This window comes from Muntiacus reevesi, chromosome 7 (assembly GCF_963930625.1).
Source record: "Muntiacus reevesi chromosome 7, mMunRee1.1, whole genome shotgun sequence".
NCBI classification, from domain to species: Eukaryota; Metazoa; Chordata; class Mammalia; order Artiodactyla; family Cervidae; genus Muntiacus; species Muntiacus reevesi.
This window is the reverse complement of record NC_089255.1, coordinates 80,925,151-80,952,312: the sequence shown is the minus strand read 5'-3', so window position 1 is coordinate 80,952,312 and position 27,162 is coordinate 80,925,151. Positions and strand designations below refer to the sequence as shown.

The following is a 27,162-nucleotide window of genomic DNA, read 5'->3' as shown; positions in this document are numbered from 1 at the left end:
GATTAAATAGTTCGGAAAATTTCTCTGTGACCCTGGGAAGGTCTCTATGTCTTTCTGGGCCTCACATTTCTCATGAAATGACTGGACTCTGGATGCTGTTGGGGAGCTCTTTTAGCTCTTCAAATGTAGGAGAGCCTATTCAATTCTTCCCATTTTGCTTCTCTTCACCCTCTTGCTTCTGACCTTGGGTCAGAGGTTCCAGGTCAGAGGGCCAGGACCAGAGGACCAAGAGGTGGATTGAATGATCAGAAAGCAGGATGGAGGAATAGTTAGCAGGGGAGGAAGAAGGAGCAGGGGGAGGAGGAAGAGAAAGTTTACCAGTGATGGAAAATTCTGAGTTCAGTACTGTTGTGCTGAGTGAATACCCCATAGAGATGTTCACATAGAACACAGCCTAAGACCTTGACACAGACCTGCCCTCGGCCTCAGCAAAGGTCTGCCTTTTATCTTGAAATATGAAAACTGCGGAGAGGCTCTAGGAATGCAGTGAACATGCACAAAGGTTTGGAAAAAGACTTTTCATGGAAGGGCCAAATCGAGGCAAGGTGAAGTTCATACAGACTAGCGCTTAGGTGAATGGGTTCTGAGGCAGACTGGGATTAAAGCGGGATTTTGCCCCTGACCAGCTTTCTGATACTGGGCAAGTTCTAAGTCTCCCTGAGCTGCAGCATCCTTATCTTGAAATTGGATGATAACTGTACTCACCTCTTGGGTGGTGGTGGGGATTAAGTGATACACGGCAGTAACAGCTGACACAGTCTGAGTGTTTACTACCTACGAGGCATTTTGCCACATGTAGATTGTGTTTTTATCGTCCCTTGCAGTTCAGTCGGTAAAGAGTCTGCCTGCAATGCAGGAACCCTGGGTTCAATCCCTGGGTCAGGAGGATCCCCTGGAGAAGGAAATGGCAACCCACTCCAGTACTCTTGCCTAGAGAATCCCGTGGACAGAGGAGCCTGGCAGGCTACAGTCCATGGAGTCACAAGAGTGGACACGATTGAGCAACTAAACCACCACCACCAGGCATTCTGTGTGTACATAAACACATCAGTGCTCATTGGGGCTGAGCCTCAACCTACTACTAATGCAATGAGTGGGGCTCTCATCACCATTTTTACTGTGTCTAGGAAAGATCCTTTGACTGCATTCTTGTCCTGCTGAGTGGCTCCCGGTGAAGTTACTTAACTTTTCTGAGCCTCGGGTGACTCGTTTATAAAATGAGATAATTAAAGCAGATGATCTGTAAGGCCTTCTCAACTGTAAAATGCTGTGCAGTTCTGGAGATAGAATTTATTTAGTGTTGAGAAGGCTGAGGGGGATACTAAAATATGAACTTCATATATATATATAAATGTATATATGATTCTTATAAGTTTGAAGGATGGTGAACAGCTGTTCTCTTTTGGCTGCGGACAGGGCATGAGGCAACACATTTTAATTGTTTGAGATTAGACGTTTGGAAGCTTTTCCTGACTTGTGAGAGAGACTAATGTGTCATTGGAGCAGGCTCTAGAGCTGCACACTTTGAAGTCATCAAGGCAGACGGTTGGCTATTTTTCTGACACTGAGACGTAACTTCATCACACAGGCCTTCCCTAAAGCCTTGATCTTAAATAGATACCCCACCCTACACTGCCCCCAGCACCATATTCTTCCTTCACATTTCACCCTGTTGTTTTCCTCCATAGCACTCATGACCCTTTGCATATTTATTTTGTACTTAGCGCTTAATGTCTGTCCTTTTAGACTGTAAACCATGTAAAGGCTGGATTGCTCATTATTTGGTTCATCTCCAGTGAACCTGGAGTGATTGGCACATAGCAGGTGCTCAGTAAATATTTGCAGAATGGATAGATGGGTGAATGAGTCTCAGGGGTAGTGCTTCTTGATAGATGTGAACTCTCTGCTTGCCTTTTTTGGTAAGAAAAATGCCAAAGACCTTACCTTTCAAGAATATTATATAATATTACACATATAAGTATATTACATAATATACTGTTTCTCTTTCCAATCATCTCCTGGGGTCTGGTCACACGTGCGTGTGAGTTTCTTCGGTTTTGATCGGCTGCCCGAGCGCCCTTCCCTGTGGGCTGGTCGGCCTGCATCTGGTTCTAGTGGAGGAGACAGAAGGGGTAGGTGGAGTTTCATTTGAGAGAAAATAAAGCCCAAGGGCTTGCCTGGTGGCTCAGATGGAAAAGAATCTGCCTGCAGTTTGGGAGACCTGGGTTCCATCCCTGGGTCGGGAAGATCCCCTGGAGGAGGGCATGACAACCCACTCCAGTATTCTTGCTGGAGAATCCCCATGGACAGAGGATCCTGGCAGGCTACAGTCCATCGGGGTCACGGAGAGTTGGACAAGGCTGAGCGACTAAGTAACCCATACAAAGCCCAATGGAACACGGCTTGGTTGTCCTGGTTATTTCCATTTGCTCCCCCAGATCTGCTTTTTGTTCTTTGCACCGCCCTGTGCCCCTGGAAGTTGACCTCAGTGGCTTTATCAGTGAGGTTCTCTTGCCCTCTGGCTTCCAGTTGAGGCTGGCCAATGGGAGGACAGAGCAGGAAGACGAGGGAAGGAGACAGAGGCTGGGCGTGTGTGCCTGGCTTCTCTGGCGCACGGGCTCATAGAACTCCTACACGAGAGCTTGCCCAGGCTCTCTCCAGGTCTTGCAAACTTGCTCTCTCTGTCCCTCCAGGCACAGCAATGCTCATAACTCCCTACCATTAACTCCCCTGGGTGCTTCCCCATTCCTTGTCCCCTCATTCCTGTCCACTCTTCTGTGAATAGTCCCCACACTGGACTCCATACAGATGGGCCATTCATTCCCCTGACCATTTTCTGGGGCACCTCACCCTTGTGGACTCGCCCTATCTCTCCTGATAGAAGGTTGGGACCATGCATCTAACTGCAGGGTCCGGGGGTATGAGGGTCTAAAGAGAGGGTTGGAGGGATATTTTGTAGTCAGTCTGAGTGTGATCACCTGTTCTGAGGTTTCTGTTTTTAATGAAACAACAACAACAACAAAACTGACCAAAAGACCTCCACCCATCCTCTAGGTAGGAGATGGGAGGGCTTCTCGAGAAAGGGGGTTCAGTGTCTCTCTCTGGTTTCTCTCATGGGCAGGGCTGGCTCTGGTTGCCACTGCTCAGGTGGCCCCATGACCTCCAGCCCTAGGAAACCAATCAAACTCTGATGTCTTCAGAACACACGGCCCGACGTGTGGGCACTGCAGCTCCTGGCTGCTGATTGGCGGCCTGTTAGGCATCCGCTCTTTCATTCTGTTTCTTCCCTGAGCTTCAGAGGCCTTTACTTCCCTGGTGAGTTGATTAGAACAGCCTCTCTGAGGTTGAAATAGCTTTTCACAGAGCAGACTGGAGCTGGGCAGCCAGCATGGCCACAAGGAGGTCGCGGAGTTGACAGATGAGAGTTGGCGTGGAGGGAGAGGATAATAAGACTTGAGGCCAACACTGGTGCACTGCTTTAGAGTTTTCAAAGTGCTTCAATGTGAAGGAACACATTTATGCTCCACAAAATGGCCTGGTGGGGGGGCTGGGCATTGTCACCCTCACTTTGTAGATGTGCAAAGAAGGGCTGGGGGGTGGTCCTTGAGTGTCTCGTCCAAAGTCACAGGGTTGGAGAGTGGCGGAAGCAAGAGAGACCCTGCCCGTCTGACCCTGTGTCCATCAGGTGCCCCTCCTACCCAGCCTCCACTGTCTCTGAGGGAGCAGGCAGGGGTGGGCTCTGGCTTGGAGACTGGCAACTGGAGACGGAAAAGCCGGACCCGACTCCAGTGTTTGCGTTCGGCCAGGAGGAGAGCGCGCAGGCCGTCTCAAGTCCTTCTCAGATGCTGCGGTTCCCGCTTGCCCTCAAGGGCCCCCCGGCTCCTGTCCCTCCTGTCCTGAGTGGGCTAACGCTGCTTTTCTGTTTTTCAGAAGTGGAGCTGCCCCTGAAGAAGGATGGGTTCACCTCAGAAAGCACCACCCTGGAAGCCTTGCTCCGCGGTGAGGGAGTGGAGAAGAAGGTGGACGCCAGGGAGGAGGAGAACATCCAGGAAATACAGGTATTTCTGTGCTTGTGGGGGAGGCAGTGACCCTGAGCATCACCACCCTGCCTCTAGAACTGCAGTCCCAAGTTGGGGCCTCCTCTACAGGGCCAGGACTGCATCTCCACTACCCCGAGGCTCCATTGCTGGGAAGCTGGCCTCCCCGTTCATCCACTCAAAATGGACTTTGGGAGCCTGTGTGTGCCAGGCACTGTGCTAGGCCCTGGGGACACAGGAGTGAGCAAGACTGACCGAGTCCTCACCCTGGCGGGGTGCCAGCAACAGAAAGCTTGGTTGTACAGGAGCCAGCCTCCCAGGGAGTTCCCCCCAACCCCTGCCTCACGCCCCATCCTCCCCCGCTCTAGTTCACTGGCTGCCTTGTCCTTCCCCCGCCCTGCCACTCCTCCTTCAAGGCCAGTTTAGAGGTCACCCGCCCCCTGCCAGGGGGGTTTGGTGGTTCCTATCCCCATGTGTCCACCACCCTCTGTGCACAGCCCGGCTAAGGCTGTCACCAGTCAGGTCACCATGCGGTATTATAATGGTGCACTCTATTCTTCTTTATGTTTCTTGAGTCTCCATTGTTGGCATGTTGGAATAATATTAATTAATACAAATATGAAATACCAGTTTTTAATAATTAAGCATAACAAGATTATTAAAATTAAATCATGTTTATGCTTTACATTAAAATTTTATATTTTGTGTTGTACACATATATGGCTATAAAATTACATCTTTATTATTAATTTTGCATTCAATTTAATATTTATGTACTAATTTATTAGCATGGTAATTAAATGACTACCAGTTACATGTTTGGTTTGCTTTGTAAGTACCGCCAGCGTGGGGATTCTGTCCAGTTGGGGATGGGGCCGTCATGTTCACCATTGAACCCTTGGGGTCTTGCATGAGTCCAGCAGAGTCAGGTCGCAATAAAGGCATTGAATGAGTCCATGTACGTGGCCTCCTCTGCCATTCCTGCCTTCAGATAAATATGTGCTAAGTCACTTCAGTTGTGTCCGAATCTTTGCAGACCCCATGGTCTATGGCCTGCCAGGCTCCTCTGTCCATGGGATTCTCCAGGCAAGAATACTGGAATGAATTGCCGTTTCCTTCTCCAGGGGATCTTCCAGCCTCAGGGATCAAATCCGTGCCTTAAGTCTTCTGCAGTGGCAGACAGGTTCTTTACCACTAGCGCCACCTGGGAAGCCCCAAAAGAGAACAGGCTCTATTCTCTCTAGAGCCTGAGCAATTAATCACCAGGCTCCTCTGTCCATGGAATTCTCCAGGCAAGAATACTGGGTGGTCGAGTCTCTTCTGTTTGGTCGTCACAGCATGGCTTCTCAGAGTCACAGCCCTAGTAAAGATCCTTATTGATGCAAACCTTTATTTGTCTGACACACCTTGGAGCCGTCTTCGACCCCTGTCTTTCTCCCACACCCAGTATCTGCTCATCCGGTATCCTGTCCACGGCTCCCTTAATGCAGATCCAGAGGGTAGCCCTTCTCCCCATGCGTCCTGCTGCTGCCCTTGTCCACGCTCTCACCTCTCCATCTGAACTGTTGCTGCTGGTTTCTGAGTAGTCCCCTGCTGATGACTGACAGGGGCCCTTCCCTGTGTGCAGAGCCCTGCACTGGTCCCTGTTCTCCCGAGTAAAAATCACGTCCTCTCCCCTCCCTCTGACTTGCTGCTTCCTCTTCCAGGCTCACTCGGCTCCAGGCACCCCGATCGTTTGCCACTCACTCTTACACCAGGCACGCTCCACCTCAGGCCGTGGTGGAGGCTGCCTCCTCTGCCTGCAAAGTCCTCTCCCCAGACATCTGCTCGGCTCTCACCCTCACCTTCTTCAAGTTCAGCCCCCATCTCTTCTGCTCTGAAGCCTCCCCTGACCGCTGAATGTAATACCACATCCTGTGTCCTCCCCACCCACGAGCAGTCCCCCTTCTCTTACTCTGCTTTCCTTTTCTTTTTCCCCATAGGTTTTATCATCTAACATAACTTATAATTTACTAATTTATTATCCTATTGCTTGTTTTCTGTTTTTGTTTCCAACAGAATGTAAACTCTTCGAGGGCAGAAATCTCTTGTCTATCTTGTTTGCACCTCTTTTGTATCTCAAAGCCTAACAGTGTCTGGCACATAGTACTTCAATTCAGTTCAGTTCAGTCGCTCAGTCGTGTCTGACTCTTTGCGACCCCATGGACTGCAGTAGACGCACAATAAATATTCATTGCGTGGATGCACGAGTGAACAGATTCCTGTGAGTTGCCATCCCCAGTCCATCCTCTCTCCATGTCCTGCTTTGATAGCTGACCTTTCATCCCCAAACACAACTCTGCTTGTACCACACCCTTGTTTAAAAAGCTCGACCTAACACGCTTTTGTTTCCTGCTAAATAAATGCAAAATGATGAGTGTGATCTTCTTGGGCCTCCTCTCTCGGCTCCTAACCTAGTTTTCAGGCTTATTTCCCACGATTCCTTTACTCCCTCTGTTCTCCAGCCTTCTTCCCTCCATGCCTTTGGTCCTGCTGTGCCCTTTATCTGGCGAACCTTTTCTTCCATCCCACGTGTACAAATTCCTCCCATCTATTAGACTCGGCCCCAATAGCACCTTCCCCGTCAAGCCTTTCTTGATCACACCCACCCCCTAGTTCTCTTTTTACCCCTGGCATTTAGAGCACCTAGTATTTTCTTTTTCTTCTTCTTTTTTTACTCTTCATGTATTATACCCCTTTTTTTTTGACTTTTAGGTCTTTGAAGTCACCGTCTGTCCCATCTGTAATGCCGGTTAAGAGTATTTTTGCACAGTTAGTGTAATTTCACCAAGTCAGTGAGGGTGACAGAACCATTATCCAGAAGTCTTGATGCTCCAGTGATAGGCAACCCTTTCCTTTTCGAGCTGGAGATGAGTGTGAGTCCTTCTCGGGCAGCATCAGGCCAGTGTGCAGGTTGTCCTTGTTTAATCATCATCATTGCCCTCATCCCTGTTGTAAACTGAAAGTGTGCAGAGCATGGGGCTGCCATCCGCTGTGCTAGAAGCCAAAACCAGGACCAAAAGCCAGATGAGTGTACATGTTTTTATTGACTTTGTTTATTAAAATAAAGTATGCCTGTAGCAAATGGACTGTTTTGTTCATTTTCCTTTCATTCATTCATTCCACCAAAATTTATTGAGGGCCTCCTCTGAGCAGGCCTTGTGCTGGGTTCTGGGGAAACAGGGAAACCAAGGAGAGACCTGTCCCCACCTCTCATGCTTATATTCTAGTGTGACGTGTAGATGGAAAGCAAGTAAACAGGTCAAACAGCTGCCTTTCAGGATAAGTGCCATGAAAAGAGCAGAGTGCAGAGGCTCAGTCTAAGAGGAGGGACAGATTCTAGGTGGTGTCCTAAGGGAGACAAGGGCTATCCCCCAGTCCTATGAGAGGAGAAGCTGTCAGTAAAGTGAGGGACCTGGGGAAGGGCTTTTCGGGTGGAGGAATGGTACTCTTGATGTTCTCATGATAGATCTGAGCTCATTGCACTGAAAGAACAGAGGCTGGTGTGGCTGGAGCAGGGTTCCAGGGAGGGAAGGGCCCAGGATGGGGCTGGACAGGTGGGCAAGGCCAGACCTGGAGGAGACTCGTGATTTCATGGGACATGAAAAAGCAAGCCATTCAAGTGGTTTTCACCAGGGCAGTGAATTTGTGTTTCCTGAAGACCTGTCTGACAGCTGTGTGGAAAGGAGACTGGATGCAGGCCTACAGTGGAAGAAGGGAAATCAGCTAGGAGAATTTTGCACTGTTCCAACTAGTGATACCGGAGTCTTTAAAGAAGAATTCCTCTGAAATGCAAAACAACAACAACAACAAATTCCTCCTTTTTAATAAAAGTCAAAAAGCACAATCACAATCATTATCATCACTGTTAAGACTGTTTAAGAGTCTCAGGGAGAAAAGTTATTTGAAAACGTGTTTGTTTTCCAGGTAATACCCTTGGCCAGGGAGTGCAGGCATGTCACGGGGGGTGAGCTGCATCTCTAGCTGGACACAACTGCCCTGCTCTCCGGGTACAGGATGCCCCCTCTGCTTCCTGAGTTCCGAATATGAGTTCTGTTTGTGAGGAGCTCCTGGCTCCTCCTGTGCTGTGTAGGGAGGCATCTGGTGTCAGGGCCATGTTGCAGGAAACGCAGAAACACGGGAAACGCTGCTGTCACATGTGAGGCCCGAAGCACAGACCAGAGGTTCTAGAGATGCAGGGAGGCCGATGGGAAGAGGGAGGGAGAAGTCAGTTTCCTCCCAGACGTTGAGACTGTGCAGTGTGTCTGGGGACAAGTGCAACGGCCTTCCCCAGCTTTTGCCTTCTAACCCAGAGTCTATATGGTGGGTAATAGACTCCTTCATAATGAAACAAATTCGAATGGAGTCAGATTTGCACTGAGATGCCAGAGGCAATGACCTTTAAAGTCAAGACACTCGGAACTTACCATGATTAAATGACTTCAACACCCAGAAAGTTTGCAAGGTGGCTCTACAAAGAGCAACAGCACACCTTGCATTTGTGCCACAACTTTTCACCGAAGCCTGCGGAGCACCTGGCTTGTCACTGTCCCGCCCGTGTTCCCTCTGATGGTTCAGGAAGCCAAGGTGCAGAGAGGCTGGGCTGCTTGCGCTGGGCTGCGACCAGCGTTCCCTAGTTGCGGGCCAGAGGTCGTGTCCAGCTGCTGCTGCTGCTTCTCTGTTAGATGTCTATGGTTGGCCCAGACAGCCTCAGTGCTCAGCTGATGGCTTCCCATATAAACCTGGTAGAGAAGCCAGAGAAGGATTTACGATACCTGTTTTGAGTTCTTTGGGAGAGTTTGGTTAATTAGCAATATCCTGACCACAGTGATGGGAATGGAACTCTCTGACAAGAAGGCAGTGGGAGAAGGTCACTGGAAACTCACCCTGGGCTTCCTGCTTTGAGGGCAAGCCAAGGGCATGGCCCAGGAGGCCCCTTGAACAGTGATGGTGATACTAGAAATCAGTACCATGCATGCTGCCTTCTAAGCCTTTTCATAGCTTGTGTGATTGTCACACCATCACCATAGGATGGGTGGATGCCAATGTCCTGTATGACTTGCTACCCGCCCACCTTTCCAGCGTCATCTTGTGCCGGTCTCTCCCCGAGCCACTGAGCGCTGGTCACACTGGCCTCCTCGTGCTCTCTGGACAAGCTATGTTCACCTCCCTGCTTTTGGGTGTCTGCTCGTGCTGTTCCCTGGAATTCTTTCCCTCCTCTTCTCCCCTCGGTCCCTGGTCCCAAGGTTAGTCCCTGTTCATCCTTTACGTCTCAATACCCTTTGTTCACTTCCTCAGGTGAGCCCTGCCTGACCTCAGATAAGGTAAACTTTCTTTCTAACAGCCTCTCACAGCGCTTTGAATTTGTCTGCCTCTGTTTCCATAGCAGTTGTAATTATATGGTTATGTATGCTGTTTGAATCTGTTTTCCCTGCATTAGGCTGGAGAGTACACTGGGGCCAGGTCCTAGATCACACTGTGGCTGATCTAGGACAGCACCTACCAAGTAGTCAGCCCTAGATAAATGTTTGTTGATTGTCTGAATGAATGAGTTCCTATTTTGTAACTGGGGAAACTGAGGCACGAAGCAATGATGACTCTCCCAGGGTCACACAATCAGCTTACAAAGAAGCTCCTAGGACCCCTGGCATGGAATCCATGGGCTGCCCTTCCCCTTATCCCACATCTACCCTGCGGGAGGGGGGGGCTGGTCCTCTGCCTTGGTCTCTTATCCCTCCCTTAAACCTGGAGATACAGGTTTCCATTTTCTTGCCTCCCACCAAGTGAGCGAGGTGCTCAGGTCCTCTAGGAAGTATCATAAGATGCCTTGGAATTCTCAGACACAAGAGCTGGGAGAGAAATGGAAACACTCAGCTGATGAACCTGACCTTGCTTTGGCTGTGGATTCTGTTGTATGATCTTGAGCAGTCGAAACTGCTTTCAGCCTCAGTTTGTTTACCTGTAAAATGGAAGCTGGCTTCTCTGCTACAGTATGACTTCAGGGCCATTGGAGAGAGAGAATTAAATTGAAGCTCTACTGCAAGTGCTGTAAGGACAATCCATTTCTCTTAAAAGAACATAACAATGGGAGATGAGGAATAACACATTCATGTCAAATTCTGGCCAGATGGATAGGAAGTTACTTGTTTTCATCAAACTAGGCAGAATTCCAGAATGCCAGGGAAAGGAGAGACGTATTTTCAGGTCTTTGAGGTGGCCCTTGAGGAACAAAGGGAAAATTACATTAAAGTAAGCTTTGGAAAAGACCCTGATGCTGGGAAAGATTGAAGGCAGGAGGAGAAGGGGAAGACAGAGGATAAAATGGTTGGATGGCATCACCAACTCGATGGACATGAATTTGAGCAAGCTCCAGGAGTTGGTGATGGACAGGGAAGCCCGGAGTGCTGCAGTCCATGGGAGTTGCAAAGAGTTGGACACGACTGAGTGACTGAACTGAACTGAAGTTTTGACCAGACATCTTGGGCCTACATAGAAGAGTATCCTTACTAGAGTATTCTCTTTTTAGAAAACACTTTGTGGGCAAAAAGTGTTGAAAAGGCCGGTGTTCTGGGAGGACTTGGCTGGAAGGGTCTTGGGAGAGAGGGTCAGTGTAGCCAGGAGCCCCAGCTCCTGGCCAGCATTTTGGAGGCTGAGCCATGGCAGCATCTTCACTGTGTTAAAAATAACAACAGCAAAACACAACATTACCCTCTGAGGATTTTCTCCTTTGTGCTTTATTTCTCAATGTTTCTATTTTCTCCTCATTTCAGAGGGTTTTAGAAAATGATGAAAATGTAGAAGAAGGAAATGAAGAAGAGGATTTAGAAGAGGATATTCCCAAGCGGAAGAATCGGACCAGAGGACGGGTAAGCCGGGGATGCCAGGAGGGAGGGAAGAGATCAGGGAGTTGGGGGACCTGCCAGACAACTGGACCCCAGATTCAGAATCCTGCTGCAGCTGGATAGAGAGTGTACCCATGGTCTTCCTCGCAGAACACCCAGAGAGGAAACGGCCAGAAGAGCTCTGATCCCAGGTGGTAACCTGCCAGAGTTTAGAGCTGGCTAGAGGGAGAAAAGTGGCAGAGGGCACAGCAAGGGGATGGGGAGGGTGAGGGTGAGGGCGAGGGTAGAGGATGAGGAGAATGTGACTGCTGGCCTCATTCCTCAGTCATAGAAGAAGGTTGGAAGTGTCCTATCCCTAGGGCTGCCCCACCTCACAGGTACTGCTTTGGCGTACCTTTCACCAGGCAGAGAGCAGAAGCATACTGGAAAAGCATGCCAGGGCCATAACTGATGGTTCCCAGGCAGGTGTGGCAAGAATTTTGGAGGTGTGTGGCCCTGGAATGTGGCAAGAAAAGGCCAGAAGCCTGGAGAATTGCAGATGGGAAATCCATGGTGGAAGGAATAAAAATATGAGGGTGACCCTTGAGGGGAGGGAGCCAAACCTGAGTGGCACTATCAGGCATTACGGGTGGTCCTCCAGAGTCCTCATGCTCAAGGCCAAAGGGGTTGTCTGTGGTCACCTTCAGGGGTCTGCAGGAGTATCTGAAAATAACCTGATGGAGTGGGCGTGTCGGGGATGAGCTGCCGCTTTCCGTCAGGAGAATTAGCGCTGTGAGGCTGGTCTGGCTCCTTCAGGCTCTGGATGGATGCTTACCCCTTCCCCGGATGAGAGGCTAGTCCTGGATGCCCTCTGGACTTGGGTCAAGTGGTGATCATGGCAAGGCTCTCTATTCCCGTGGCTCTTGAGTCTTAGCACACATCCAAATCACCACAAGAGCCTATCGAAATGCAAATTTGCAGGATCCACTCCAGGAAGTTGTGATTTAGGAGGTCCGGGGTCAGGCCTGGAAGGCTGTATTGTAAGCAGGTTCCTCGGTGACTGGTGCAGGGAGCCCAGCAGTACCCACTCTGAGCTACGGTGCTCTGACCTGGATAGGAGCTGGAATTTCTCAGTCTGGACAGGGCCGCCCGCTGATGCCACACACCATATAGAGTTGCAACTCAGCTTCCTCCATGATCAGTGCTTTGACATTCTTGTTTAATCTTTTCTTTACTCCCACTTTCAGTTGGTTTGTATGTTTGTTTTTTTGTGTAGTTTTTTTTTTGTATGTGGAATATTTCAATGCAAGTTCTAGACTTTTTTTTTTTTCATTTAACCTGTGCCATATCTTAATGTATATCTCTAACAGGCATCATTATCATACCTAATAAAAATAACTATTCTAATATCCTCTACCTTGCCTGGTGATTCAGTCAGTAAAGAATCTTCCTGCAATGCAAGAGACCTGAGTTTGACCCCTGGGTCAGGAAAATCCCCTGGAGAAGGGAATGGCTACCCACTCCAGTATTCTTGCCTGGAGAATTCCATGGACAGAGGAGCCTGGTAGGCTACAGACCATGCGGTCACAAGAGTTGGACACAATTTAGTGACTAAACCACCACCATTCTGGTACCCAGTCCTTGATCATTTTCCCCCTGATTTTCTCAAAAATGACTTTGGTAGTTTGAAACTTGTCTTTTGCATTCTATAACATTTCTTCCTTGCTACTATTCCCTGTCACATATATACTTTTTTTCCCCTCCATGCCATTTATTTGTTGAAGAACTTGGGTGGTTGGTCTTGTAGAATTTTTCATATTCTAGAGTTGGCAGACTGGTGGTGTCTAATGTGTCCCTGGATCCTCTTTATTTCCTGAAAACTAGTGTTTTGATGAGAGACAATTAGATTGTGGATATTCGTGTGTGTGTATTTACATATACACACTCTTTCCTAAGAGTTGAGTTGGGGCTCAACTCTTTCCTAAGTGTGATGTGTGTTTCTTATTGCCTCACATCTGGAGGCGTATGCTGTCCACTGGTTCTGACTTCAGTGGTGGTAAAGCTGGTCAGTGAATTTGGGTGTTGTCAGCCAGAGCTCTCCTTAGAAAAGTGCCCCATTGCGTTTTTACCTAGTCTTCTTAGTGGCCATTGATGAATTTGCCTGCACCCATGCCTTCATTGGGGGTTACAAAGTAATGAATGATCTAGTTCTATTGTTAAAGAAGACTTTATAATGTGGGCTTTCTGAGCCTTTGGTGAACGCCAGTTGCTATATGCCTGCAGGCAGGTTTCCATCCCTTCTCTTAGCCCAAACCAAACTTACTCTAGTAGATGGTAGACAATGGTTGTTTTAATATCTCTACTCCCTGAAATCTAGGCATTGAACTTGCAGTCAGCAAATATGAATTAGGTGTCTCCTCTGTAAGAATACCATCTGAAGCAGCAGCAACAGTCGTCTATACTGACTGTACACTTCCTATACATCAGGCAATGATGAGGCTCTTCACAATGAGAGCTGCGTTACTGAAAGTGATGGCAGGTCCTTTATGCTGCATTCTGTATTTCTTCACTGTCCACTGGCCACCTGTGGCTACAAAACACTTGACATGTTGCTCATGCAAATTGAAATATGCTGTAGATGTAAAATATTCACCAGATTTCAAAGGTGGTGGTTTAGTCGCTCAATCGTGTCCAACTCGTGTGACCCCATGGACTGTAGCCTGCCAGGCTCCTCTGTCCACGGGATTTCCCAGGCAAGAATACTGGAGTGGGTTGCCATTTCCTTCTCCAAGGGATCTGCCCGAACTGGGATCCAACCCGAATCTCCTGCACTGTAGGTAGATACTTCATCGATTGAGCTACCTGGGAAGCCATATATTTCGAAGACAGTATAAAAAGAATGGTGACCATTTCATTAATGATTTTATATTGATTACACACTGAAATAAAGATATTTTGGATACATCTGGTTAAATAAAATATATTACTAAAATTAATTTCATCTTTTTCTCTTTTCACTCTTTTCAAAAATGTAGCCATTGGAAAATTTAAAATGGCATGTGACCCTCATTGTATTTCTCTTGGTCAGCACTGCTTCTTTCTTTCCTATGAGTTGGTATTATTACTTCTGGAGAGGTTAAGAATTTGTTCAAGGTTGTCCAACCCAGTAAGGAAGAAGTGAGGATTTGAACACAGGTCTGTACTTATCCACTGGGTCACACATGGCTCAGTGCCCAGCGTGCGGCCATTGGCCTGTTTGTTGAATGAATGGTTTAATGATAGGAAAAGAACAAAAAGTCTTATTTGAGCTTTCTGGGAGCTGAGAAAAGGCCTGAACACAGCAAGGGAGCTAGATGGGGCCTAGGCTAGTTCTGAGCTTATCCATGCTGGCTGAGGGGCAGTCAAATGGCTCTACATTGTGCAGTAACATGGTGGACATGTCACCCGTGGTGGGAACCATGGAAGGACCTAAAAGTTACAGGTGAGCCTGCCTGTGCTGGAATAAGGACTGGAGACTGCTTCATGCACAACCTCAAAGAAGCTACCCTTTAACATGTATTCAAGCTGCTGCTGGCGCCTGGAGGACAGTCACTCCATTTCTGTTGTCAGGACTGAGAGGCAGTCTAAGGCTGTCTCAGTGTGTGGTCCCTGGGCTTCAGCATCAATGTCACCTGGGAGCTTGTTAGAAATGCAGATGCCAGACTCCACCCTAGTTGGGCTGAATTGGAGTTTGCACTCTAACAAGACCACCAGATGCTCTGTGTGTTCATAGAAGTCAGGGCTAAGGTAGTGATGGCAAGAACAGTCTCTACCTTGTCTGAACACTGAGTTCAAATCCCAGCTCTACTACTTACTAGAGTTTTGGTCAATTATGTAACTCCTGTGACCTTGACCAAATAACGTTAAGTACTGTGGGTCTCAGTTTCTACATCATTAAAATTGAGTTAGTAAAAAAAATAAAAAAATAAATAAAATTGAGTTAGTAATTCACAACCGATTTTGAGTGCTTAATAAAGGTGAAATATTATTAGGAGAGTGCAAGCAAAGGGAATAACTCTCTGACTTTGGCAATGGAGATTCCCTGAGAGGTGAGAGAAATTTAGGCCCAACAATTAATAATTGACCCTAGTCTTTGGTAGCGTTAATGCAACAATAAGCCCTACTGTAAGTCCATGGTAACTTTAGCCCAACAATCAAAGCTCTTTAAAATTCATGAAATTCCTGTGAGTCATCCACGTGAGTGTTATCAATCAGTTGATCAATCAGTAAGTGTTTATGATGCAGTATGGTGTAGTCCAGTGCTTCTCAAACTTTAATGTGCATATAAAGCACCTGGTGATATTGTTCAAGCGTAAATTCTGATGCAGTAGGTCTGGTGGGTGGCGACTGAGATTTTGCTCGATTAGCAGTATCCCAGATGACGTCAGTGCTGCTGGTCTGAGCACTGCACTTTAAATACCAAGAGTGTAGAACAGTAGTTCTCAATATTTATTTGGTCTCAGGGATTCTGTACTCAAAAACTACTGAGAGCCCCCAAAGCTGTTGTTCTGATGGCTTATAACCAGTGATACTTCCCATATTAGAATCAGAAAAATGTTAAACTTAAGAGTATACCAGCACATAGACTGATGACATTATTGTGTTGTGTAGCCCCTGGAAAACTCCACTGTGCACCTGTGGGAGGATGAGAGTGAAAACTTTCAAATAACACTCTAGGACTATTACAAAAATAGTTTTGACATAAGAGACTCCCTGAAGGGGTCTCAGCAACTCCCAAGGATCCCTGGACTACTATTTGAGAACAACTGGTACAGAGCAACTAACTTTCTGCTTGGGACTGAGTCTGTCCTAGTTGAGAATCTTTTAGTTGTAGAAAACTCAATGGGTTAAGCAAAAATGGGAAGTATTTGAAAAGCTGCTGAGCTATTGCACCAGATTTGAGCAATTTTTGAAGGTTCAGCTAGGACCAGAAAGTGGCAGGGATTTAGGACAGGGAAAAAGTAAGGAACCCAGGTGGTTTATGGTCTTTACTCCTTCCTTCTTTATCCTTCTCTCACACGATTGCCTCTTCTGCTTCGCTGTGCATGTGGCCCCATAGTTCCTGAATTTATGAGTCCCTAGTTGAAGTGACCTGTACTAACTAGAGTCACTATTTTCCACTTTGAAGTCTGTTGGAGGTAGAATCTGATTGGCCCAGCTTGGGTCATGTGTCTACTTCTGAGTCAGCCAATCAACAGTGGCCAGGGGGGCAGGGCCATGTGATGCAATCATGGCTGCCATGGCCCACCAGTGTGTGAATGGGAGGTGGAGTGGAGAGGAGTGGAGTGAGATGGGCATTTCTCAGAGGGGGAGAGTGGTTTCTTTGGACATCAGTCTCAAAGTCTTCTGTAACAGATCCTGGAAATCTGGGCCTCTGTCTTCCACTGGCTCTGTGACTATGGGCAAGTCATGAGCCTTTTCTGAACCTGTTTCTTCAAGTACCAAATGGGAATGATATTAGTTGGTTAAACTCAGATGGTATTGTAGGAATTAACTGAGGTAATATATAAGAAAGAACTTCGGTTGCTGTGTGCCCTGCATAGTACTAAGTGTCAGGGGTTATAATAAAATATGGAGTGTCATCTTTGCTCTCCAGGACCTTGGAATTAAATTGAGGAGAAAATGCTAATAGTCATGATACAATTAGAAAGCAGCAGGCTTCTGACTGTGCACTTACCAAATGCAATAAGAGTTCAGAGGAAAGAGAAATCAACTGGGCAAGGACGGGAAATAATTTATTGAGTACTTCCTGTAGACCTAGCATTGTCCCCTGTGGTTTCACACCCCCTTATTAGCTCTACAACAAATCTGCAATAAAGATGTTGCTCTGCCCATTTTACAACTGAGAAAACTGACACTTAGACAAGTAACTTGTCCAAAAACCCATGCTAGTGTTTAAAGATATGTCTGTCTGACTTTAAAACTGATGCTTTACTCCTTAGTGTGACAAAAGGAAGATTCTTGGAGGAGTGGCATGTTAACAAGGCTAAAGCATGGACCAGATATGGCTGGGCAGAGCAGAGGCTGATCCATGACAGGGATCAATCAAAACAAAGACTTGGATTTAGCATGAGCATGAGGTGATTGTGGTAGAGTTGGTATTAGGATATCATTGGCTAAATCAGTAGGCTTCGGATGGCCGTAAATGAGTATGTGATTGAATGGATGACCATGGGCTCCTGTCCTACACTCCTTTTGTCTCATGAGCCTGAATATCATGCAGGATGCATTGGGTAGGGCAATGCAGAGGTAGAACCCTAGCTGGTGAGTTCTTTGAGCAGCTCAAGGGTTAATTGATGCCCCTGGCTTAAGATATGGAGTAAACGGGAAATACAAAGCCTAAGATGTCCTTTGAAGGAAGACACAATACCAGTTGGATACAGAGAATGAAGGAGAAGAACCAAAGACAGTTAATTTACTGACTGGCTGGTGGATTGATTCATTTATTCAGCAAATATTTATTAAGTGCTGTTTAGGTGGCTGGCCCTGTGCCAAGTTCCAAGTATAATGGTGGCCCAAATAGATGCATTTTCCACCCTTATGTGGGGGAAACAGAAAACCAGCAAGTATACTAACAAATATATAGTATAACATTATGTGTATGTGCTTAGTTGCTCAGTCATGTCCCCCTGGACTGTAACCTGCCAGACTCCTCTGTCCATGGGATTCTCCAGGCAAGAATACCAGTGAAAAGTAAAGTGAAAGTCACCCAGTCGTGTCCGACTCTTTGTGACCCCATGGACTATATAGTCCATGGAATTCTCCAGGCCAGATTACTGGAGTAGGTAGCTGTTCCCTTCTCCAGGGGATCTTCCCAACTCAGGGAATGAACCCAGGTCTCCCACACTGCAGGTGGATTCATTACCAGCTGAGCCACCAGAGAAGCCCAAGAATACTGGGGTGGGTAGCCTATCCCTTCTCCAGCAAATTTTCCTGATGCAGGAATTGAACCGGAGTCTCCTGTGTTGCAGGTGGATTCTTTACCAACTGAGCTACTAGGGAAGCCCTTAAGAATACTGGTAGTCACTCCCTTCTCTATAGGATCTTCCCAACCCAGGGATCAAACCTGGATCTCCTGCAGTGCAGATGGATTCTTTACCATCTGAGCGTCCAGGGAAGCCCAGTATGAAGCAAGATAATGCTAAGTGCTGTGACATGAAGTGGGATGGAAGGCATGAGTGAACATACATTGGTCAGGAGGGCTTTTCTGAGGAGGTGACATGTGAGTGAGATAAGTAGGATTTCAAGTTTCCAGGCTTGATATGTTGCAGGAGATTTGAAGAGTGCTTCCCTGATAGCTCAGTTGGTAGAGAATCTGCCTGCAATGCAGGAGACCCTGGTTCAATTCCTGGGTTGGGAAGATCTGCTGGAGAAGGGATAGACTACCCAAACCAGTAGTTTTGGGCTTCCCTTGTGGCTCAGCTGGTAAAGAATCTGCCTGCAATGTGGGAGAGCTGGGTTTGATCCCTGGGTTGGGAAGATCCCTGGAGAAAGGAAAGGCTACCCACTCCAGTATTCTGGCCTGGAGAATTCCATGGACTCTATAGTCCATGGGGTGGCAAAGAGTCAGACACAACTGAGCGACTTTCACATACATATATACCAGTCACTGGAGGCATCCCTGGCCTGTGTCCTTGATGCCCTGGATCCACAATCCCTGTTTGCAGTTGAGGAAACTGAGGTGCAGGGAGAGAGAGGGAGTGTTATCAAGCCCTGGCTCTCGACGGGGCCTCCCTCCCTCTCGGGCTGCTCCCAGCCCCGGCTCTCCTCCTCTCCTCCCTTGCGGGCGGGAAGTATTTTTAGTCTCCCGAGCCCCTCCCTGGGTCTGCCTTTGCCTCTGTCATTCTGCTTGACTTGCTTTCACCTGCTCCGAGGCGGCTGTGACAGGGCTGTGGGCTGCACACGTCAAGCTGTCCCCGGCTTCTCCGAGGGGACGTTGTTGGGGGGGTGCGCGGGCAGCTGAGGGTGACCACCCTCAACGTGGGCAGGGAGGGAAGCCTGTCGGTGCCTCGGCGTGGAGAGGGTGGCTGCCAGGGCCGCACAGCTCCCTCTTGGGGTCAACCCTGCGTAATGAGGGCGAGGGGAGGGGGCTGCTGGCTCCTGGGGTGTGCAGGGATGGTGGGGGTGCGGGGAGGCCAGGCGGGAAAGCGCCCTGGAGGGGAGGAGAGGAGGGAGGGGGGATGCTGTCATTTGTTTTGGAGAGAGACAACCGAGGAGGTGGTGGCCGCCGTAGCTTGGCAGGTGGTTGTTGATTGTGAACTGTGTGTGTTTGGGGGCAGGGTGTACATCATGCGACTGGGGTACAGGCCTTTCCGCTATGATGTCCCCAGGGAAAGTGTGTGTGTGTGTGTGTGTGTGAGAGCACCTCAGGCCTTTTGACTCTGAAGCCCCCCCCCTGCCCCCACCCCGGGACCACTTTTCCAGGCCAGGTCCTGGTTGCCCTGCATACCAGGTGCTGCCGTGTTTTATTCCTCATCCACTGTACCTTCCTGCCTCTGTCCCCAAAGACCCCAGCGGGCCCTTAACCTGCTTGGGAGTTTAGTGCTACTCATTACCAGAGAATGACCCAGAGGAGGCGAGGGTGCTACCCACGTGGCCGCTGTAGGACTCACAAAGGTCTAAAAATAAACCCTGCCATGTTCTCGTAGCCACTGTCCCAGAGCTGCCGAGCTGCCAGTTCCCTCTCTGGCTGCTCTTGTCAATCCTTGGAGGTGGAGCCCACCCCTCCACTCCCCCACCCCAAGCCCACCCCCACCCCACCCCCCGCCGTGATGATGCTGGCCCTTTCTGGGAGATGCACACACGGCAGGGGTGTCAATAGTCCAGCCCCAGGAGACTTTAAGGTGTCAAGGTCTTGGCCACTGACTGGAGGCCGGCGGCAGACCACACAGGGAGGCCTCAGCAGGCACCCACCTCTTGGAGGAGGCTGAGCAAGTGGGGAGGGAGTGCCCCACGGGCCTGGGCTCCTGCCCCAATTCTGGACCTGGCTCGCTTTCGAGACATTTTAGCTGGAGGGGGATGTGAACACAGGAGTCTGGGGTGATGGCTGCATGCTCACGCTGCTTGCTCTCATTTTCCCACCATCTTGGCTGCTGAGAGGAGCGGGTTTGGCATCCCCACGTGGTGTCAGCAAACCTGGGGCTAAGGAGTTGGAGTAAGAGGTCCTGGGGGCAACAGTAGAGGATGGGAATTCTGACTGCCCAAGGCTCTGGAGTCAGTGTCTTGAGTTTACGTCCTGGTTCAGCTCTTAGTGACCAAGTGACCTTGGGTGAGCTACTTCACCCCTCTGTTGCCTCAGTCTTCTCATCTGTAAAATGGAGATAATAGTAGCACCTGCTTTTTGGAGTTGTGAGGATTTAATGAGGTGATACAAGTGAGTTGCTGAGTCGTCTGGGCAAATTACTTAGCCTCTCTGGGCCTCAGTTTCCTGACCCATAAATTTGGGTTGGTATAGGTACGAGTGAAGTATAAGGTTGAATAAGGAGATCCAGGTGAAGCACTCAGGGCCTTACAGAACACCCGCTGGGGAACCATAGTGATTGTCAGCATAACAAGCACCCCGATATTCCCATGTCTCCCCAGGCCCGTGGCTCCGCAGGTGGCAGGAGGAGACACGATGCTGCCTCGCAGGAAGACCATGACAAGCCTTACGTCTGTGACAGTAAGTACAGCAGATGCCACCTTCCTGCCTCGGGCCCCCACCCTTCCCTGAGCTGCTCCAGCCCCAGGCTTGCTGGCTCCTCCTTTCGGGCCCAGACCTCAGTTTGTCTGCTGGCTGCCACCTCACTGCAGTCACACCTGACCTCCTCTGGCAGCTCCCCCAGGCCTGGTGTTGCTGCTGGAGGGAGAAGCCAGCCTGGGAGGCCTCCTTGCCCTGTGTTCCTTTCCCTGAAGTGGCCTCCTTCGTGGCTTTCCTCTGACTCCCTCTCTTTCACTCTCTCTGTCTCTGTAAGGTTCATCCTCTATTTCTTTTTCTGTTTCAGAGAATTACAAACAAAAACATAACTCAAAATCCTCCAACAGAGGTGCTTGGCTCCGGCGACTTTTCATTTGTTTCTCTTTAATTTCCTCTCTCTCCTTTCTTTCTCTCTCTCCTGTCCTAGGTAAGGCAGGTTATGAATCTTTCTCTGACGATGACTTAGTTTAATAAATGTCCCGCGATCCATCTCCAGCCTTTCTCACTGGCTTCAGGAGCATCTTTGGACAAGTGACTCCCCGGCTCTGGGGTTGAGGGTCTGCAGACAGAGCTGGGGAGGTACTGCGGGGGGCCGAGCTGCGGGAACAGTGGCAGCAGGTGGGCCTGGGAGACCTGCAGCTTTCGGAGGGACTGCCGTCAGCCTGAGAGAGCTTTGTCTTTCTCACCCACCAGAGAGCACTGGGCAGTGGGTTTAGATCCTTGCCCTAGTTATCTCCTCACCAGATCGGGCACCATCTGCTTGCTCCATGGCAGGGGCGGCCCTCGAAACCGCACTCCCTGATCATCTTCCCTTCCTGCCTTCTCTCTGAGGACGCAGCGCTCTGCCACAGTCTGCGGTGGGGCCACTGAGGCTGGGCTGGGCACGGTGGTCCCTCGGGCGCCCCTCCCGCCCTGCCGGTGTCTGCGGTCGCTATGAAAGCAGGACACCCCCAAGGGAGACGGTGCGGGGCACAGGCAGTGCATCGGGGGTGCCACGTCTTTCCTCCCTCTTCGCTGGCCTCTTTTGATTTCCACAAGGTGTTCTGTGCCTGGTGGGGTGACAGCTGGTTGGAGAACATTTTGCTAGAAGAACTCAAACTCCACGACCCCCATTTGACTGTTTAGTACACCATGCAGATGACAGTCCTGAGAAGAGTCCTGCAGGTAACATCGTCTCCATCCCCAGGTGTGGGTTCAGGATGAGGAGGGAGCAAGGCATGGGGTCTGATGTCTCTTGGCAGTGCCGGGAGGTGCCTGCTTCCTCCTGGGTCTTGCTTCCTGGAAAGCGTTCAGTTTTGTTCTGACGCATAAAAGCCCAAGCATGCTAGCTCCTCGGGAGACTGGTTCAGGGCTGGGAAGGGTGCTTCAGACGCCCCGGGAGCAGGCTTTCCCGCTGTGTCTGGCCAGAGCAGCCCAGCTATCAAGAATGCCAAGAGCAGCTTAGGAACTGGGGCATTGCGACTCCATTCCTCTTTTAAAAGCCTGCATTTTCTTAGGTGATTTTCTGCCCCCCCCAGACAGTGGGATTACCTTTTGCTCTGTCTCTCCAGCTCTCATCAGGTTCCCAGCCCTTAATAATCCCAGACACACCCGTTCACCCCTATCCATCCTCCCCTGGGTTCCTGCCTTCACTCCTTTGTCTCCAAGGTCTGCCTCTTTAGCGTTAAATCCAGGACGTGCCCTTTGCGGGTGTCCCCACCTGGCCTGGCTCACACCCTGTCCCCCAGCTCCCTGGCTTTGTTTAGGGGCTCTCAGAGCCATTTGCTGTTTCCGCTTCCCTTCCCCATGGGGTCTCTTCCTCCTCCTGTGTTCCCTGTGACGCTTGGGATGCCCGATTGCAGGCTTTCTGGAAGTCTCTGCAGTTGGTTCTGCCTACACGGGCCTCCCTTTTCCTCCCTCGTTGGAACAAGGTCCCCCGTGGAATGCCCTTCTCTAGTCTGGCTCTCTTAGGAAACTGTGCGGCAGCTCAGTGATTAATAGACTTTATTTTTATCTGGTGCCCTTCAGACATGTGATCCTTTGGGATAGGAATGACCTTTGGAGAGGTCGCAAGGCCCACCTCCCACCCCCGATCTGAGCAGGGAATGCTTTTAATAATCTCTAATGCATCCTAAGTAGAGAGGTGTCTGGTCAACTCCTCGAATGTCCCCAGGGATGGTGTTACCATAAGCTGCCCTTTCTTCCATGATTCCAACTGTGCTTTGAATGATTGTTTTTTTCCCTTAATAGGAGCTGAAATTTTTCTTTCCTACAGGCCCGCTTAGCTTTGTGCATCTTTTCCCAACCAATAGGCACATTCAGCATTTCATCTGTGCTGGAGGCCCTCCTAACATCTCCTGGTATTCTTGGTTTACCTAGGAACACATCGCATAATTTCTGTGCTGGCCTGCTCTGAATCCCCTTCCAGGTTTAATTTAAACTCAGCACTCTCATTGAAAGTAGTACCAAGACCAAGTGGTTCAAAGAGTAACAGACACATTTCCTTGTTTATTTTACACATCGGCTCTTAGCACCACCTGCATCTGTAGAGAACAGAAGTAATTGGCCACCCTATTGCACTGTGCACCATCTCAACCACTTCCCACGCGGTGCCTGTCCTGACCCCCAGGCTAGTGCCTCTCCAGGTGTGTGCTCTTTTCTGCTTATGCATTTGATTATTCCTTCTTCCATAAATCACTCTGCATTCAGCCCTATTGAGTTTCCATAAAGAGATACAATAATATGTGACTTCAATATACAAGATTCAATAAAGGTAAATTTAAAGACAGTGCCCAGTAGTTAAATTTCATTCTTCACAGATTCGCAATCCCTGCCACTTTTGTATTGTGTGTGGTTTGATTTGCATAATCCCCACTGCATATTTCGAGTTATTTATGAAAATATTAGGCCACCTTGGACCCCACCACCTCTTCTCAGGTTTCTGTGGAGTAGTTGTAGCTATTTTTTTCAGGTGTGATTGTATTTAACCCTTCCTGGTATCTATTCCTATAGTCGTCCTGCTCTGTTCTTGGTCCAAGGTTCCCTTTCAAGATGAGTGGTTGAAATATTATCTTACCTGCTAACTTCAAGTGATGGATAGTTTTCTTGTTACCTTTCACTCAGTCCTTGAATTTATTCCATCTCAGGGAAATATTCAATCACCTAAACATAATTTATTTTTTACCCAATCCTTCATTTTCCAACAAGTAACCAATCTCTATTAATTATCCTGAAAGTCTACCCAGCTTCAGGATTAAAGCTCTCTTTCTTCCCTTTTAATCTCTTGCTGAAGGGGAGAGAGTGTTCAATCCCTGCAAGTAAAGAACCTGCACAAGACTTTGTAGGAAAGGCTGTTGGTGTTGGTCAGAGTGTGGGCCTGGACGACCTGTGCAGAGATAACTGAGATGTTATTAAACCTGCATCTTTTGAGAGCTTCTCAGGGGATACTTAGGAATACTGGGAATGATTCTTCTACTTCATTCAGATCCGAAGGCTTCGGGCCTGTGACTGATCAGCCCTTTTATTATCCCCTGCTTTTTGCATCTGAACGTTCTGGAGGCTCCAGGAATTCTCCAGGCAGTGTCACTGACTTGATTTCTGTTTTAGTTTTTCTCTTTAGAATCTTTCCTGTTCTTTCAACATTGTTATAAAACTCAGTAGTCTAATATAAAATTCAGCAACCCAGCAGTTGACTTTAATTTACTCGATAACTTTAAATCCCAGTAATATAATTTACTCCCTTTTATAGGTGGGATGATGACAGAGGATAGATCTGTGCGAGAAATCCTTGGGTTTGAGCCACTAGAGTATTTTAAAGATCTTTTCAGGCATTTGCCACTTTGCTTTCTAACTGTTCCCAGTCCTGGATTTTCTCTTTGCATCACTACGGCAGACTCCTGCTGAGAGACTCACTTTCCATTTTCCTGGGGCTTCCCTGATGGCTCAGTTGGTAAAGAATCCGGTTGCAATGCAGGAGACCCTGGTTTGATTCCTGGGTCGGGAAGATCCCCTGGAGAAGCGATAGGCTACCCCCTTCAGTATTCTTGGGCTTCCTTCATGGCTCAGCTGGAAAAGAATCCGCCTGCAATGCACAAGACCTGGGTTCGATCGCTGGGTTGGGAAGAGCTCCTGGAGAAGGGAAAGGCTACCCACTCTAGTATCTGGCCTGGAGAATTCCATGGACTGTATAGTCCGTGGGTCACAAAGAGTCAGACACGACTGAGCGACTTTCACTTTCACATGTTCAAGGAGCATCATGGGAAAGAGGATGGTGGTGATGGGACGATTTTTAGGAAGAGGGAGAATATTTGTCTCTAAGTTTCAATCACTTAGGGAGGAACAATGCATCCATTTGCCCTTCTGCGGGGCACAATAGAAGTGATTTGTGAAGTTATTATTTTCTTTCTCTATTTTTAAAGAAATTTTCTTTAAAAAGTTAATTTAAATTTAATTACATTGTAGGAAAAGCACTTAGACTGAGACCTACCCTCTTAAATTTTTAAGTGAACATTAGATGCTGAATATGCTGAATTATATGTTGAATAGGGGCACATCGTTGTATAGCAGGTCTTTAGAGCTTGCTCGTCTTGCTTGATGGAAACTTTATGCTCGTTAATTAGCAATTTCCTATCACCCATTCCCCACCAGCCCCTGGCACTACCATTCCAGTCTTTGATGCTATGGATTTGACTACTATAGATAACTCATATAGATAGAATCATGCCATAGCTGTCTTTCTGTGGGGTGCTGTGCTTAATCCCTCAGTCATGTCCGACTCTTTGTGACCCAATGGACTGTAGCCTGCCAGGCTCCTCTGTCTGTGGGGATTCTCCAAGCAAGAACACTGGAATGGTTTGCCATGCCCTCCTCCAGGGGATCCTCCCAACCCAGGGATCAAACCCTGGTCTTCCACATTGCGGGCAGATTCTTTACCATCTGAGCTATCAGGGAAGCCCATTTGTCTCTCTAGGACTGACTTATTTTGTTTAGCACAATGTTCTTAAGGTTCATCGATGTTATTGTATATTGAATAATGTGATATTCCTTTTAAGGGATGACTAGTATTCCATTGTGTATGTGTACACATTTATGTATCCATTCATTCTTGGATGGACATTTAGGTTGTTTCCACATATTGGCTATTGAGAAAATTGCTGCAAACATAGGAGCGCTAATATCTCTTTGAGATATTGATTTCAACTCTTTTGGATAAATACCCAGATGTGGGACAGCTGGATCACTTGGTAGTTCTACTTTCAATTTTTTAAGGAAACTCTGTACTGTTTTCCACAGCAGCTGCACCATTTGTCATTCCCACCAACAGTGCACAAGGGCTCCGACTTCCCCCCATTCTCACCAACACTGTCTTTTGCTCCCAGCCTTTTCTGATTATGGTGATAGCATCTGCTAATGGGTGCTTATGTGTGCAGAGCATGGTGCTAAGCATTTATATACATTGCTTCTATAAATTCCAGTGCCAACCTAGGGAGGCAGGGATGATTGAGCTCACTTTACTGAAAAGAAACAGGCTCAGAGAGATGAGGGGACTTGTCCAAGTTCACACAGCTAGTTAATGCTAAACCTGGGGTGTGAATCCTGTTTCTCCAGCTCCAGAATGGACATACCCCAAGACATCTCTGCACAGACTGCTGGCTAATATGCCCTCCTCCACACTGATAGAGAATTTGCTTCTGTGTGGATCATGGCAAACTGTGGAAAATTCTTAAAGAGGTGGGAATACCAGACCACTGCACCTGTCTCCTGAGAAACCTGTATGTAGGACAAGAAGCAACAGTTACAACCAGACATGGGACAACGGACTGGTTCCAAATTGGGAAAGGAGTATGTCAAGGCTGTATATTGTCACCCCGCTTATTTAACTTATATGCAGAGTACATCATGCAAAATGCCGGGCTGGATGAAAACACAAGCTGGAATCAAGATTGCCAGGAGAGATATCAGCAACCTCATATATGCAGATGATACTACTCTACGGGCAGACAGCGAAGAGGAACTAAAGAGCCTGTTGATGAGAGTGAAAAAGCTGGCTTGAAACTCAACATTCAAAAAATGAAGACCATGGCATCTGGTCCCAGCACTTCATGGCAAATAGATGGGGGAAAAAATGGAAACAGTGACAGACTTTATTTTCCTAAGCTCCAAAGTCACTGCAGACTGCGACTGCAGTTTTGAAATTAAAAGGCGCTTGCTCCTGGGAAGGAGAGCTACGACACAGCTAGACAGTGTATTAAGAAGCAGAAACATCACTTTGCCGACTAAAGTTTGTATAGTCAAAGCTATGATTTTTCCAGTAGTCAGGTATGGATGTGAGAGTTGAACCATAAAGAAGGCTGAAAGCTGAAGAATTGATGCTTTCAAATTGTGGTGCTGGAGAAGATTCTTAAGAGTTGGTTGAAGTGCAAGAGATCAAACCAGTCAATCCTAAAAGAAACCATCCCTGAATATTCATAGGAAGAACTGATGCTGAAGCTTCAATACTTTGGCTACCTGATGTGAAGAGCCGACTCATTGGAAAAGACCCTGAAGCTGGGGAAGATTGAAGGCATGCTGC

At 48.2% G+C, this 27,162-nt stretch overlaps 1 protein-coding gene across 3 annotated transcripts in view; it reads left to right on the top strand.

Annotated features, from left to right (window-relative positions):
• DPF3 (double PHD fingers 3) overlaps positions 1-27,162 on the top strand; it is a 277,562-nt gene that overhangs the window by 153,551 nt on the left and 96,849 nt on the right. For all 3 annotated transcript variants that reach the window (XR_010663960.1, XR_010663959.1, XM_065941252.1), the window contains exons 4-6: positions 3,931-4,058; positions 10,847-10,942; positions 20,519-20,597. Coding sequence is in view for 1 of the 3 variants with exons in the window: in XM_065941252.1 (XP_065797324.1) it covers positions 3,931-4,058; positions 10,847-10,942; positions 20,519-20,597 (303 nt within the window). In the remaining 2 variants the exon portion in view is untranslated. The remainder of the gene's footprint in view (positions 1-3,930; positions 4,059-10,846; positions 10,943-20,518; positions 20,598-27,162) is intronic.